The 13,620-nt window shown below is 39.8% G+C and overlaps 1 protein-coding gene across 1 annotated transcript in view; it reads left to right on the top strand.

Moving 5' to 3' along the window:
- Nucleotides 1-13,620, top strand: part of FAT4 (FAT atypical cadherin 4) — a 212,107-nt gene that overhangs the window by 147,757 nt on the left and 50,730 nt on the right. The window contains exons 8-9 of the mRNA XM_061585097.1: nucleotides 2,069-2,319; nucleotides 5,966-10,315. Coding sequence (XP_061441081.1) covers nucleotides 2,069-2,319; nucleotides 5,966-10,315 — 4,601 coding nt within the window. The remainder of the gene's footprint in view (nucleotides 1-2,068; nucleotides 2,320-5,965; nucleotides 10,316-13,620) is intronic.

The following is a 13,620-nucleotide window of genomic DNA, read 5'->3' as shown; positions in this document are numbered from 1 at the left end:
ACAGTGTCATGAATTGCAATGTGGAGTAGCAGCTTTATGCCATTTTTGTAGCTTTTCCAGATTGAAAGCTGGAGAACAGAAGTGTATGTGTAGACCTTCCAGTATGACAGGAGATGAGGCCGTTGCTCTGTCATCCACTCCCTTTCTTGAATGTTGTGGAGTCCTCACAATCAAGTGAAGCCATTTGAGCTGCCCCAGAGCTTGGCACGTAACACAGAAGCAAGTAGCCCTATCTTCATTCTCAGTCAGAGTTACCACATATTAAAATTCAAGGGAAACTTTGATAGCCGAGGATTGTTGTCAGACCCCAAAACGAGACTCATCTGAAAATTGTCTGTTGGGACTCAGTGATGCAGGATCTTATCTATATGTTAGAAATAGCAGTTAATTATAAATTCCTATTAAATAATAATTGAGCAATTATTTTGCAACCTAGGGCATTTTCCTAGGATAAATAGATAGTGAGGAGTGCTTATTTTTTCTCTCCATCCGATTATAGGCAGTATCTCAGACATTTCTTATTATTTTCATTTCTCAATTTGATTGAAAATTAGGAGGAAATATTTCTAAATATTTATCATGAATTCATTCTTCTGAATAATTCCAAAATGTATCGCTGCTGTAGTCTGCAGTTCTTCTCTATGGAAGAACTCATTTGTATATATGTGACATTGAATCCCTTCATGTGTTACTTGTGGGAAGGGGTGAAGCATGCTATGGGGTGCCATAGGGCACTGTTTTGTCCCCAGTGCTGTTTAACATCTATATGAAGCCATTGGTAACAGTCATTTGGCGATCTGAATCAAAATGTCATCAAGTATGCTGATGACACACTGCTCTATGCTTCCATAACATCTTAATTGGGAGTGGCCATGCAGACTCTGGACCAATGTCTGGGTGCAGAAGTGGGCTGAACAAGGGCCAATCAACAGATATTAAACCCTGACATGACAGAGGCCCTGGTTGCCATTTCAATGAGATAGGTTGTTTTTACCTGTTCAAGATGGAGTTGAACTTCCTGTGAAGGAACAGAGCCTGGGGGTGCTCCTGTGACCCATCTTTGTCATAAAATGCACAGTGCCTTTTACCTGCTTCAGTTGGTAAGACAGTTACTGTCATTCTCAACTGAAGTAACTTGGCTACTGGCATCTTGCCACTGGTATCCTCAAAAGTGAATTACTGCAATATGCTCTATGTTCAGCTTTCCTTTGTTTTAATCTGGATGCTGTAGCCAGTGACTGGAGTATCCCATTGACACCATATAACAGCTTTACTGAAAGAGCTACACTAGCTGCCAATATGCTACTGGGAGTAGTTCAAGGTTTTGGTTTTGAAATTTAAAGGCCTACACAACTTGTGACCCAGGTTACTGCATTTATCCTTTCCATGCAACTATGCTTCTCAGATGGGGCACTGCTGAGAGTGCCACATGCCCCAGAGGTCTGCTTAGTTTGTATTAGAAACTGGGCTGTTAGTGTTGCAGCCAGCAGCCCTCTGGTGGAACGGGAGAATATGAATATTTTAAATATTCTCTAGAATATAGAATTTGTAGAAATATAAATCAGCACATTTCACAATGAAAATTGGTATGGAAAATGCCTAATGTCATGAAGACATTTTTGTTTAAGAAGGTTTTCCCTGAAGTGCGACTCAGCCATTTTTGGAATATTAATTGTACATCTGTGAAATGATTTTGTTGTTTTTAAAGCTTTTTATTTATTTTCATCTTATACTCTGTGTGATGGCTTCAGGCTGTGAAATGGTTTAGAAAATTGTAAAATCATAAGAATGTTTGAAGAACAAAAGCAATTGTTTGTTGTCTTTAGATCTTTATTCATCTGTGTCATTTTATTGCTGCTGGCACTATGGGTGTATTGTTGTTTGGTTATGTTTTTAAATGTGTTGTTTTATATTGATGTTAATCTGCCTTATAGATCCTTCTGGGTGGAAGGAGAGACTATAAATATTTTAAATATTTTCTAGAATATGCAATTTGTAGAAATATAAATCGGCACATTTCACAATAAAAATAGGTATGGAAAATGCCTCCCTCCTTCTTTTCATGCAGTTATAGTCTCAGTGGCGGAAATTCACAGTTCACAATTAACCCTTCAACTGGGCAAATCATCACAAGTGCTCTGTTGGATAGAGAGGCTAAGGAGAATTACACTTTGATCGTTGTGGCCAAAGATGGTGGCTTCCCAGAGGCTCTTTCCAGTTCTACAAGTGTCCTTGTTACAGTGGCAGATGTCAATGACAATCCTCCCAAATTTCAGCATCATCCTTATGTCACTCATATTCCCTCACCAACAAATTCAGGTAAGCTAATGAATGTAGCATGAGATTAGCCTTACGCTTTTAATAACACACCAATAATCCAAGATAGTAAGAGAAGCTGTGTAATCACAATGATCAGCAAGGGTGGTGGTGGTGGTGGTGGTTATCTATAGCAGAGGTTCCCAAAATCTGGTCCATGGATCACCAGTGGTCCACGAACTTCATTTAGGTGGCCCATAGCATGTCCACATTCACTATTCATATTGATTTCTTAATTGTATTTTGATTGCTTCTTTTATTTCTTATATGGTATTTTATTGTATTACAGTTTGAATTCTATGGAATGCAGATTGTAATACAATAAAATACAACTTAAGAAATAAAAGAAGTAATAAAAATGCAATTAAAATTATTCAGCACCTAGTACAGTACATTACAATTGTTACAACAGGCAGAAAAAAATCATTAAGTGGTGTGCCAAGACCCTCAGCAATCTTCACATGGTCCATAGGAAAAAAGTTTGAGATCCACTCATAGTTTATTAAGATTTTCTCATTGTTACAATAAAACAGCACAGTCCCTTATTTCCCCTGCCTCCCTCCCACCTCCTCTCCCACGTGCAAATACGGTTACTGCGCAAAAACAGGTTTTAAGTCCTTGTGGCTAGTGTCCCAACAATGTATTTAAAAAACCACCTTCACCATTCATTGAAGAAAAATCCAATCCAATGGATAATGTTTGTTGTTTAAATTTTGTGAATAGTTTTTTTCTATGTTTTTATCCCTGTATAGTTTTTTGATTTTTAAAGTTTGCTACCAGTGTATCCTACTGAGCATGATGGGAATTACTTCCAATTAAACATGCATAAGAGAATGCCGCAGATGAAATGAACATCACAACGCTCCATTACACATATTTAATGGAACACAGCTTTTTTTATTAGTTTGGTTTTTTAATGTTTATTTTTATATATAAAGTAAAATATTGACAGGAAAAACAGCCAAAAGGCATGTTGGCAAAGTCATTTCAAAAGGCAATAGTTTGCCTTCAAAGAGAGAAAAAAGTATAGCATTAGCCATATAGATGCTTGAGTTGAGAAAGGTTTTAGAAAGCTAATACATAAATGTTTATAATTTCAGGATACCATGGCAGTGCTAAATAAGATTACTCAAAAGCGTCATTGAGTTCAAACTAGGGATGGAAAGACCTGTCAATTTCCATTCTCTTAGTTTCTCATTCTCCAAATTAAATTCAGTTTTGCAGAAATTTGTGAAAATTCTTTAGCATTTCAGTGCAAATTTCTCATATGCAGTTTTGACTAATGTTCACATTTTTGCAAGCAATTTCTCTTAAAATAATGCATTGTTGTAAGTTATTTTCACTAATCTGATCATTTTTAAGCACATTTCCCCCTTATATTTGTATGTTTGTAAACATTGGTTGGAGAAGGGAATCAAAATATTTGTATAAGTGTGAATTTAGAAGGATGCCATTGTTTCAGAAAGTATGAATTTGATAAATTTGGATTTAAATATGAACCGAATCTAGTTTCTCCCTCATCCCTAGTCAAACTAGTGCTACACTGAATTCTGGGGACAGCACACTTTTTATACCCCTCAAATGTTCACTGAATCCTATCCTAAAGCTTACCTTTTCCACATCCATCCACCTATGTTTGCTACCCTGCCCAAGAAATGCTTAATGTTTTTCAGCTAATATTTTTCTTACTGACTATGTGATCATGGTAAATCAAGAATACTATAGTCAGTGTGATCCTATAGTCATGGTGACAAGGATCCCATGGTCATGGTATCATAGGAGCAATCAGAGTTGGCTATGTGGAAATGTGGCTCAAGGCAAACAAATCCCTTGTGCTGCCCTCACTCTGAACTAAAAGGCGAAGAAGGAATACATCAGCCCATTGCAGAGGCATCTGGCCTAGTACCCTATTGTTTTGTTGTGCTATGAAGTCACCAGTGCATTATGACAAGACAAACACCCATTTCTACTAAGGAGATCCATGTGCATTGGCAGGTTTCTACACTTTCTAGATTAGAAACTGTTGTGTAAATTGGATGCACACCCAAATGCTGCCCTTCTATATACGCCATTGTTTTCCATCTGCATTCAAATCTACTGTTGGTCAGGGGTTCCTCTGATGTCCTGCTGCACTGGTAATTTCATTGCCACCCCACCCCAGCACAGCAGAGCAAGACAGGGACCATTAACCTGATTTCCTTGGGAATAGGCTGGTATGTACCCTTGTTCTCCCCAAGCAACATTTTGCATCTTTCTCTCTAAAATCTCTTTAAAATGGGATAGATTTAAGGGGGCTCAAAACATTTCTGGAACTTGACATCCATTTAATTTCAACTCTTATTCAGATAAACTTGGACAACTATTCTTATACAAATAAACTTAAATGACCATCTTATGAGACAAAGTTGACTGAACTCAGGGGAGCTTTCTTCTGAGTACATATGCATTATATCACCTGTATGACTGGATAGGCTTAGGTAGATATTCAATCTATAGAATGCCTGCACATTTGATTTGCAAAAGCATTGCATATAGATACAATCCTACATGGTGTGCATGTACACAATATACTTGTGCACATAAACCATCTTTGTCAGAAGTAATATACTGCTGAATACTAATTGTTGGGAATCATAAGTGGGGAGAATGTAATTGCTTGTGGTCCTGCTTGTTGCCTTCCTAAAGGCATCTGGTTGGCCACTGTCAGAATAGGCTGCTAGATTAGATGGGCCACTGGCCTGATCCAGCAGGCTTCTTCTTCTGTTCTTACATTTGACTATTCAGCTTTGTATAATACAAAACATTGTTCTTCAGAATTTATAATGGGGCTTTAACTTATTCTACATGTTATTGCTCCATAAGCACTAACAACAAAATCCTAAACTCATCTACTCCGATGTTAGGTATTATTGAAAGCACTACAGCATTAAGGTGCATGTGCTTAGAAAGTATTTAAACCCAGAAGATAAAATGCTTCATATACATTAGCCCACTTCAGATGTTTGTAAACACTATCCATGGAAGATAGGTTGAGCAGGAAGGTGCAAAGGGGGATTGAAAGTGTCCAGCTGAACAAGTTTTCAATCCTCCCCATGATCAGAGTTCTTGACTGGGGAGTGGGGGTGGAGGACCAGGTAGTTTCCCTTCAGATAGCTAGATATTAAGTAGATGAATGCACCATTTATGAAATGCCCCCTCCCCATACATCAGGTAATGGTTTTAGTTGAGAATGGCATTCTTAAACTGTATTCATGGAAGAGATGTGGTCTATATGACACACTGCAGTCATATATCACTGAGTGGGTGCAGTGCATACAGGCTACACATTCTCCATGGACAAAATTTAAGAATGTCATTAGTTAACAATAGCATTTATGGGGAGAGGGGATTTTACATTTCTGTCAAATTTCTGGTGCCTCATCTAATTAATTTAATTACTATAAAAAGAAGGAAATAGCTCCAAAATATGAACACTGCATCTGCAGGCGGACATAATTTATTTATTTTTTAATTTTTTTACAATATTTGTTTATCACCCAATAACTTAACATTATCTGGGCAGTGAAAAGTATTTCCCAAAGCAGTGCTCATTAGCCATTAAATTTCAGTTTCACCGCATTAATTATATTCTTTTTGTCTTCCTTTGTAGGTACATTTGTATTTGCAGTGACAGTTACAGATACTGATGCGGGACCTAATGCTGAGCTTCACTATTCCCTTTTGGGGAAGAATTCTGAAAAATTCCACATTGATCCAAAACGAGGAGCAATTATGGCTGCTGACCGACTATCTGGCACTTCTGAAATGACCTTTTCTGTTAATGTGAAAGATGGTGGCTCATTGCCAAAGATGGATTCTACAACTGTGACTGTAAGATTTGTGAATAGAGCAGATTTTCCTCTAATTCAAGCTAAACAGCACACTTTCACATTTCCTGAAAATCAAGCAGTTGGCACTTTTATCACTTCTGTTTCTGGATTGTCATCAAGAGGCGACTCTTTGTCTTACTATATTGCTAGTGGTAACCTTGGCAACACCTTTCAGATCGATCAACTAACAGGACAGTTCTTCATCAGCCAACCCTTAGATTATGAAACAATACAGAAATATGTTGTCTGGATTGAGGCGAGAGATATGGGCTTTCCGCCATTTTCTTCTTATGTAAAATTAGAAATAACAGTACGAGACATAAACGATAATGCACCAGTATTTGCACAAGATCCATTAATTGCTGAAGTGCTAGAGAACCTTTCACCTTGTAAAATAATTACTGTAACTGCTGTGGACAAGGATAGTGGTTCAAATGGACAGTTAAATTATGAAATTGTCAGTGGGAATAATGAGAACAGTTTCATTATCCATCGTGCAAATGGAGAAATCAGAAGTGTCAGACCTTTGGACAGGGAGAATGTGGCTCATTACATGCTAACTATAAAAGCTTCAGACAGAGGTACCCCTGTTCAGAGTACAACTGTCCAGGTGCTTATTAATGTGTTAGATGAAAATGATAACGCACCCAAATTTTCTCAGATATTCAGTGCTCTTGTACCTGAAAACGCACCTTTGGGTTACACTGTTACACAAGTCACAACGTCAGATGAAGATATTGGAGTAAATGCAGTCAGTAAATATTCAATAAGGGATACAAGTATACCATTTGTCATAAATCCCAATACAGGTGATATAACAATCAGCAGACTTCTGAACAGGGAAGATACAGATCGCTACAGAATCCGGGTTTCAGCACATGATTCTGGATGGACGGTAAGCACAGATGTGACCATATTTGTGACAGACATCAATGACAATGCCCCACGATTTACAAAGCCATCCTATTACTTGGATTGTCCTGAACTTAATGAAGTTGGATCAAGGGTGATCCAAATATCTGCAACAGATCCAGATGAAGGATCCAATGGACAAGTCTTCTATTTCATAAAATCCCAGTCAGAGTTTTTCCGAATTAATGCTTCTACAGGAGAGATTTTCAATAAGCAGCCTTTAAAGTTCCAAAACTCCAGTGGTTCCAGCAATGTCAATCTTAACAGGCAAAGTTTCATAGTTACCTCCTCAGATCGAGGCAGCCCTCCCTTGCTGAGTGAGACAACAGTCACAATCAAAATTGTGGATAGTAATGACAATGCACCCCAGTTTCTCTTCAGTCAATATTTTACACCTGTCACTAAAAATGTAGCTGTTGGTACCAAGCTGATTAAAGTAACTGCAGTCGATGCTAAAGACTTTGGTCTAAATTCGGAAGTGAAGTACCTTATCTCAAATAACAATCTAACAGGTAAATTTAATCTGGATAGTAATACAGGCTGGATTTCAGTAGCATCTCCACTGATGAGTGATATGAATAAAAAATTTCTAATAAAAGTTAAAGCTGAGGACAAAGGTAACCCTCCTCTCTCATCAGAAGTACCTGTGCAGATAGTTGTAACAGAGGAAAATTATCATACACCAGAGTTCTCTCAAAGACATATAAGTATAACTGTTCCTGAAAGTCATGCTGTTGGAGCTATTCTCCGGATGGTGTTAGCAAGGGACAAAGATGTCGCTATGAACGGACTCATCAAATACAATATTTCTTCTGGAAATGAGGCTGGGAACTTTGCAATTAACACTTCTACTGGTGCATTAAGGCTTGCCAAACCTCTTGATTATGAGCTATGCCAGAAGCATGAGATTATTGTTAGTGCTGCGGATGGAGGATGGGTTGCTAGGACAGGGTACTGTAGCATCACTGTGGATGTTATTGATGTAAATGATAATTCTCCAGCTTTCAACCCAGAAGACTACTTTCCAAGTGTTTTAGAAAATGCTCCTAGTGGAACAACAGTTATCCATCTCAGCGCAACTGATGCTGATTCTGAACCTAATGCTGTGATTGCATACGCAGTTCAGTCTTCAGACAGTGATCTGTTTGTTATTGATCCTAATACTGGAGTTATCACCACCCAAGGCTTTTTAGATTATGAAACAAAGCAGAGCTATCATCTAACCATAAAGGCCTTTAATGTTCCTGATGAAGAGAGGTGCAGTTTTGCTAATGTCAACATCCATTTAAAAGGAACAAATGAGTATGTGCCACGATTTGTGTCCAAGCTTTACTATTTTGAGGTTTCTGAAGCAGCTTCTAAAGGCACCATTGTGGGAGAAGTCTTTGCAAGTGACCGTGATATGGGAACTGATGGTGAAGTCCATTACCAAATCTTTGGCAATAGCAGAAAAAAGGGTTTTCAGATTGATAATAAGAGTGGGCAGATTTCTGTCACAGGTCCTCTTGACAGGGAAAATGAAGAACGGATCTCTCTGAAGGTGCTTGCAAAAAATGCTGGGAGCATTCGTGGTGCAGATATAGATGAAGTAGTGGTGAATATTACAATATTAGATGCCAATGACCCCCCTGTTTTCAGCTTTGAGATCTACAGTGTACAAATCAGTGAAGGTGTTCCTGTTGGGACCCATGTCACATTTGTAAGTGCCTTTGACTCTGACTCTCTCCCCAGCTGGAACAGGTTCTCCTATTTTATTGGTAATGGAAACAACAATGGTGCCTTTTCTATTAACCCACAGACTGGACAGATTACAGTGACTGCAGAACTGGATCGAGAAACCTTACCAGTGTACAATCTATCTGTGTTAGCCATTGACTCAGGATCACCGTCAGCAACAGGAAGTGCCTCTTTATTGGTAATGTTGGAAGATATCAATGATAATGGGCCCACCCTTTCCACCACTGAAGGAGAAATAATGGAAAATAACCATGCAGGGACATTTGTGTTGATGCTTCAGTCATCTGATCCTGATCTTCCTCCTAACCAAGGCCCCTTTTCTTATTACTTGCTTAGCACTGGCACTGCAGCCAGTTATTTTAGTCTCAGCACTACTGGAGTTTTGACCACAACGAGAGAGATTGACAGAGAACAAATTTGCGATTTCTACTTGTCAGTGATTACAAGAGATTCGGGCATTCCTCAGATGTCTTCCACAGGAACTGTGCACATAAAGGTAGTAGACCAAAATGATAACCCATCACAACCTAGAACAGTAGAGATCTTTGTTCATTATTATGGTAATCTGTTTCCTGGTGGAACATTAGGCAATGTAAAACCTCAGGATCCAGATGTTTTAGACAGCTTCCAATGCTCTCTTACATCGGGAGTTACAAGTCTCTTCCATATTCCAGCAGGCACTTGTGATTTAAATTCGCTGGCAAGGTCTACAGATGGGACATTTGATCTGACAGTTCTGAGCAATGATGGGCTACACAACTCAGTCACTAACAGTATTCGAGTTTTCTTTTCAGGATTCAGTAATGCCACACTTGATAACAGCATTCTCCTTCGCCTCAGTGTGCAATCCTTGAGAGAATTTTTGACCAACCACTACCTTCATTTTCTGCAGATTGCAAATTCACAATTAACCGGGTTAGGGACAGCTGTGCAACTCTATGGGGTTTATGAGGAGAGCAATCGGACTTTCTTGATGGCAGCTGTGAAACGAAACAGCTATCAGTATGTGAATTCTGGTGGTGTGACTACCTTCTTTGAAAGCATCAAAGAAATCCTTTTCCGCCAAAGTGGAGTTCGAATAGAGTCTGTGGATCATGACTCGTGTTTACAAAATCCTTGTCAAAATGGTGGTAGCTGCTTAAGGAAACTAGGTGTGAGCCTTAAGCTAAGGAACCACGAGAGTGTCCCAGTCATTGTCGTGGCAAATGAACCTCTCCAGCCTTTTACATGCAGGTGCATGCCAGGATACAATGGAACATTGTGTGAAACAGACATAGATGAATGTCTCCCATCCCCTTGCCACAATGGCGGGACTTGCCACAACCTAGTGGGTGGTTTCTCTTGCAGTTGTTCCAGCGGTTTTACTGGACTGGCCTGTGAGAGAGATATCAATGAGTGCCTTGCCAGCCCTTGTAAAAATGGTGCTCTCTGCCAGAACTTCCCAGGAAGCTTCAACTGCGTCTGCAAAACCAGTTATACTGGTAAGAGAGTTTTTTTTCTTCTTTTGCATGTGTGATTTCTCTAAATGCAACACAGAGAGATGAACCTGCAGTACCTCCAGGCTCAGACTTTGTTCCATTCTATGAAACTAAATTCTGATGATAGAGTTCATCTGGACTCCATTAACTAAAACAAAATTCAGTTGTTTTCTCGGCCAACCTGAGGCCAAGTTCTCACAAAAAAGGGTGAGGTGGTGAACTCGAGTCTGGATTGTGCTACTTCAGATTACACACATACAGGGGATAGTATTTAAAATTATACAGAGGAGCATTCAGTTATATGAGCTCCTGCACCTGCAATTCAGACCCAAGTTTAATATTTATCTAGCACATTTATATCCTGCCTTTCTTCCATCATGGAACTCAAGGGGGGTTATTTTTAGTTCTTTATTAAATTTATATCGTACCCTTCTCAGTGAAACCCAGGTTGGCAAACCTCAAGATGTTACAACAATATCACTTAAAATAAAGCATGTTTAAAACAATTAAAACCACCATTTAAGAACAACTAAAAACCGTCAAAAACATTTAAAAACAATCACATACACTCACCATTGATAATTTCAAGGTTGTCATGACCAAATATCTGTCAGCTATCAGATGCTTGGGCTAACTGGAAGGTCTTTAAATCCTGAAAGTCAGTAATGAGGGAGACAGGGAGAGCATTCTGCCAATGGGGAACTGCCACTGAGAAGGCCTTTTCATGGGTCAACGCCAGCTGAGCAGGAGTTTTATATGGGGCTTCCAGGTGGTCTCCCACTCAGGCATTAACCTGTTTAGCTTCAGCAAGGTAACCACACTATGTGTCTTCAGACAGTCCATGCCACTGGTTTATCACTGGTTTAATCACATCATCTGCGGTCTGTGGAAACTAAGTCTTCAATTAAACAGTGGATTAAAAATAATCTTTGGGTGGTGTTCAATGGTAGTCCTACTCAGAGTAGACCTTTTGAAGTTAATAGACATGACTAACAGGTTCATTAATTTTAATGGGTCAACTCTGAGTAGGACTTAATTAATAAAGGACTTAATCCTTTATGTTAAACTTGCTAGAAACTAGTCAGCATTAAAGTCTGCAAAGTTCCATTTTACCCATCTGCCACATAGAGCCTTGAGTTTGCGGCGGAGGGGCGAAATCAGACACAGACGCAGCTGTTTCGGTTGAACAAAGGGCCACTTTATTGAACTATAACAAAACCCTTTTTAAAGTGACCTGCAGAGGGGAAACCTAGGTGCGGGAACTGTCTATAAGCAAGAAGCTTGCCACACAGCTCTCGGGCGACCAGCCCCTGCTGGGGCAAGGGCAAGCCCATCCGCTTACCCCTTACCCCTGCCACACCCTGTAGGTGAGCAGGGGGCCTACCCACATCACCACTCCCCGGGGCCGTACAACTCCGGGTGGATGAGGTAAGGTGGCCCCAGAAACAGCCCATATCCTGCCCTGACAGACAGGCCTCCAGAACCACCAATCACCTCCAAAGGTGCCTAAGGGGGCCACCTAGCTGTCCTTACCTACTTTGCTTACCACACCTTACCATACCTGTGCCTCAACAAACTGCCCCACTCAGGGCATAAACATGTTAAACCTTACCAAATTAGCCAAATCCAGCTATTAAACATGACATCCCCTAACCCAATTCCCTCCCACCCTCACAGTGTGGAGCAGGCAAAAAACCTGTCCACCAACTAGGGCGGGCAGGAGAAAAATTCCTACTCAGCCCGGAAGCAACCTAGGTCACACCATAAACAAAGGAGGGTGGGGTGGGCGTTGCGCGCCAAGAGGAGGATAGAAGGGGTGGTGCAGGCTTAAATAAGCTCCTGGCAGTCCACCCCTTCAGGCCTCATATCACGTGTGCATATTGTATGCGATGCGCAACACTGCCCATCACAAAGATGGTGGCCGTGGCATCGCCCCCTAGCCACAACTATGCCCCTCCTGTCCACGCTGCGTGTGGGTGTGCGGAGTGGGATTAAAATCAAGATCAGGATTGTCAGCCTTTCTAATAAACAATATCAGTTAAATATAAAAGATGCCTCTTAGCTTTTTGCCAGGAAAAAAACAAGAGCTGTCAACTCCATCTCCATTTAAAGAGCATATGTGGCAACTGACAAATGTTTGTAGTAAGACCCATATTAACATAAAAGACACAGATCTTTTCATGTATGCTCCATCAGTATAGCCTGCTGAGCCTCAGGTCACAAGTAATTATTTGTAATTGAATGGCTGTTCTAATTAACCTAATGATCTGAGATTGTGTTTCCCAACGAATCATCACATCAAATCATTTGGCCAGCAGCACAGCAGAACAATTCCATGGCACAATTGCGGGTAACCCTTGAAGTCATTAGCATCAGAGGTTAAATAGGCATGTACTTGCCAACTCACTGGGACCCTTCAGCAGAATACTCATTTTAGCAATAGCACACAATGCACTTATATCAGCCCTGTAGCTTATAATTAAGGTTAATGAAACCACAGTGATTTACGGAGACAAATGTGATATCTGATGCCTGGTGCATATAGTATTTCTCTACATCGCAATGCATTAATTTTCTACATATGCTGAAAGCAGAATATTTCACTGAAGAAATTTGAAGGGTAATGTTAGCGTGTGTGTGTGTGTGTGTGTGTGTGTGTGTGTGTGTGTGTGTGTGTGTGTGTTAGAGAGAGATTTAATCATGATCGTTGTGTGGGAGAGGTTGTGCTCTTATCCCCACCCCCCGCAAAGGCAATACTGTAACTGACATAAGACAACCATGGTTCAAAAGTAAAGCTGCAGTATCCAAGATTTTTCTCCTAGCAGGGAATAATCGTATGTTAAAAGGGGGGGGGGGAGAGAAAGGCGAATATAACTCAATTATTATTTGTTTATTTATTTCTGAATCATCTTCTGCATGTGTCTCAAGAAGTTTTACAAATACATCATAAAAACAGCTAAAAATAGGTTTGAAAACAATACAAAATAAGCACCTCAGGCACAGACCTGTTCATCAAGTTTACTTCACCTCTCATAACAACAATCTGAATTGTTGTTGTATTATCGTTATTATTTTATAGGATGGGCAAGATATAACATGTAATTATTATTGCTGTTTTTATTTTTGTTGTTGTTGACCAAAAGAGCCCGGGGTGGGAAACAACAACAATAAAAACATTTATTCCAGCATAGATGCAAATATATGTTACTAGCAGTCTCGTACCTGACATTGCTTGGGAATTCTAAGAAACCAAAAGATCAGTACAGTTTTGAAATGCCATTCAAGTGCAGGCTGCAACTTGAAGTGAA

Source organism: Rhineura floridana, chromosome 9, assembly GCF_030035675.1.
Source record: "Rhineura floridana isolate rRhiFlo1 chromosome 9, rRhiFlo1.hap2, whole genome shotgun sequence".
NCBI classification, from domain to species: Eukaryota; Metazoa; Chordata; class Lepidosauria; order Squamata; family Rhineuridae; genus Rhineura; species Rhineura floridana.
The sequence above is the reverse complement of the archived record's forward strand: the minus strand, read 5'-3'. Positions and strand labels throughout refer to the sequence as shown.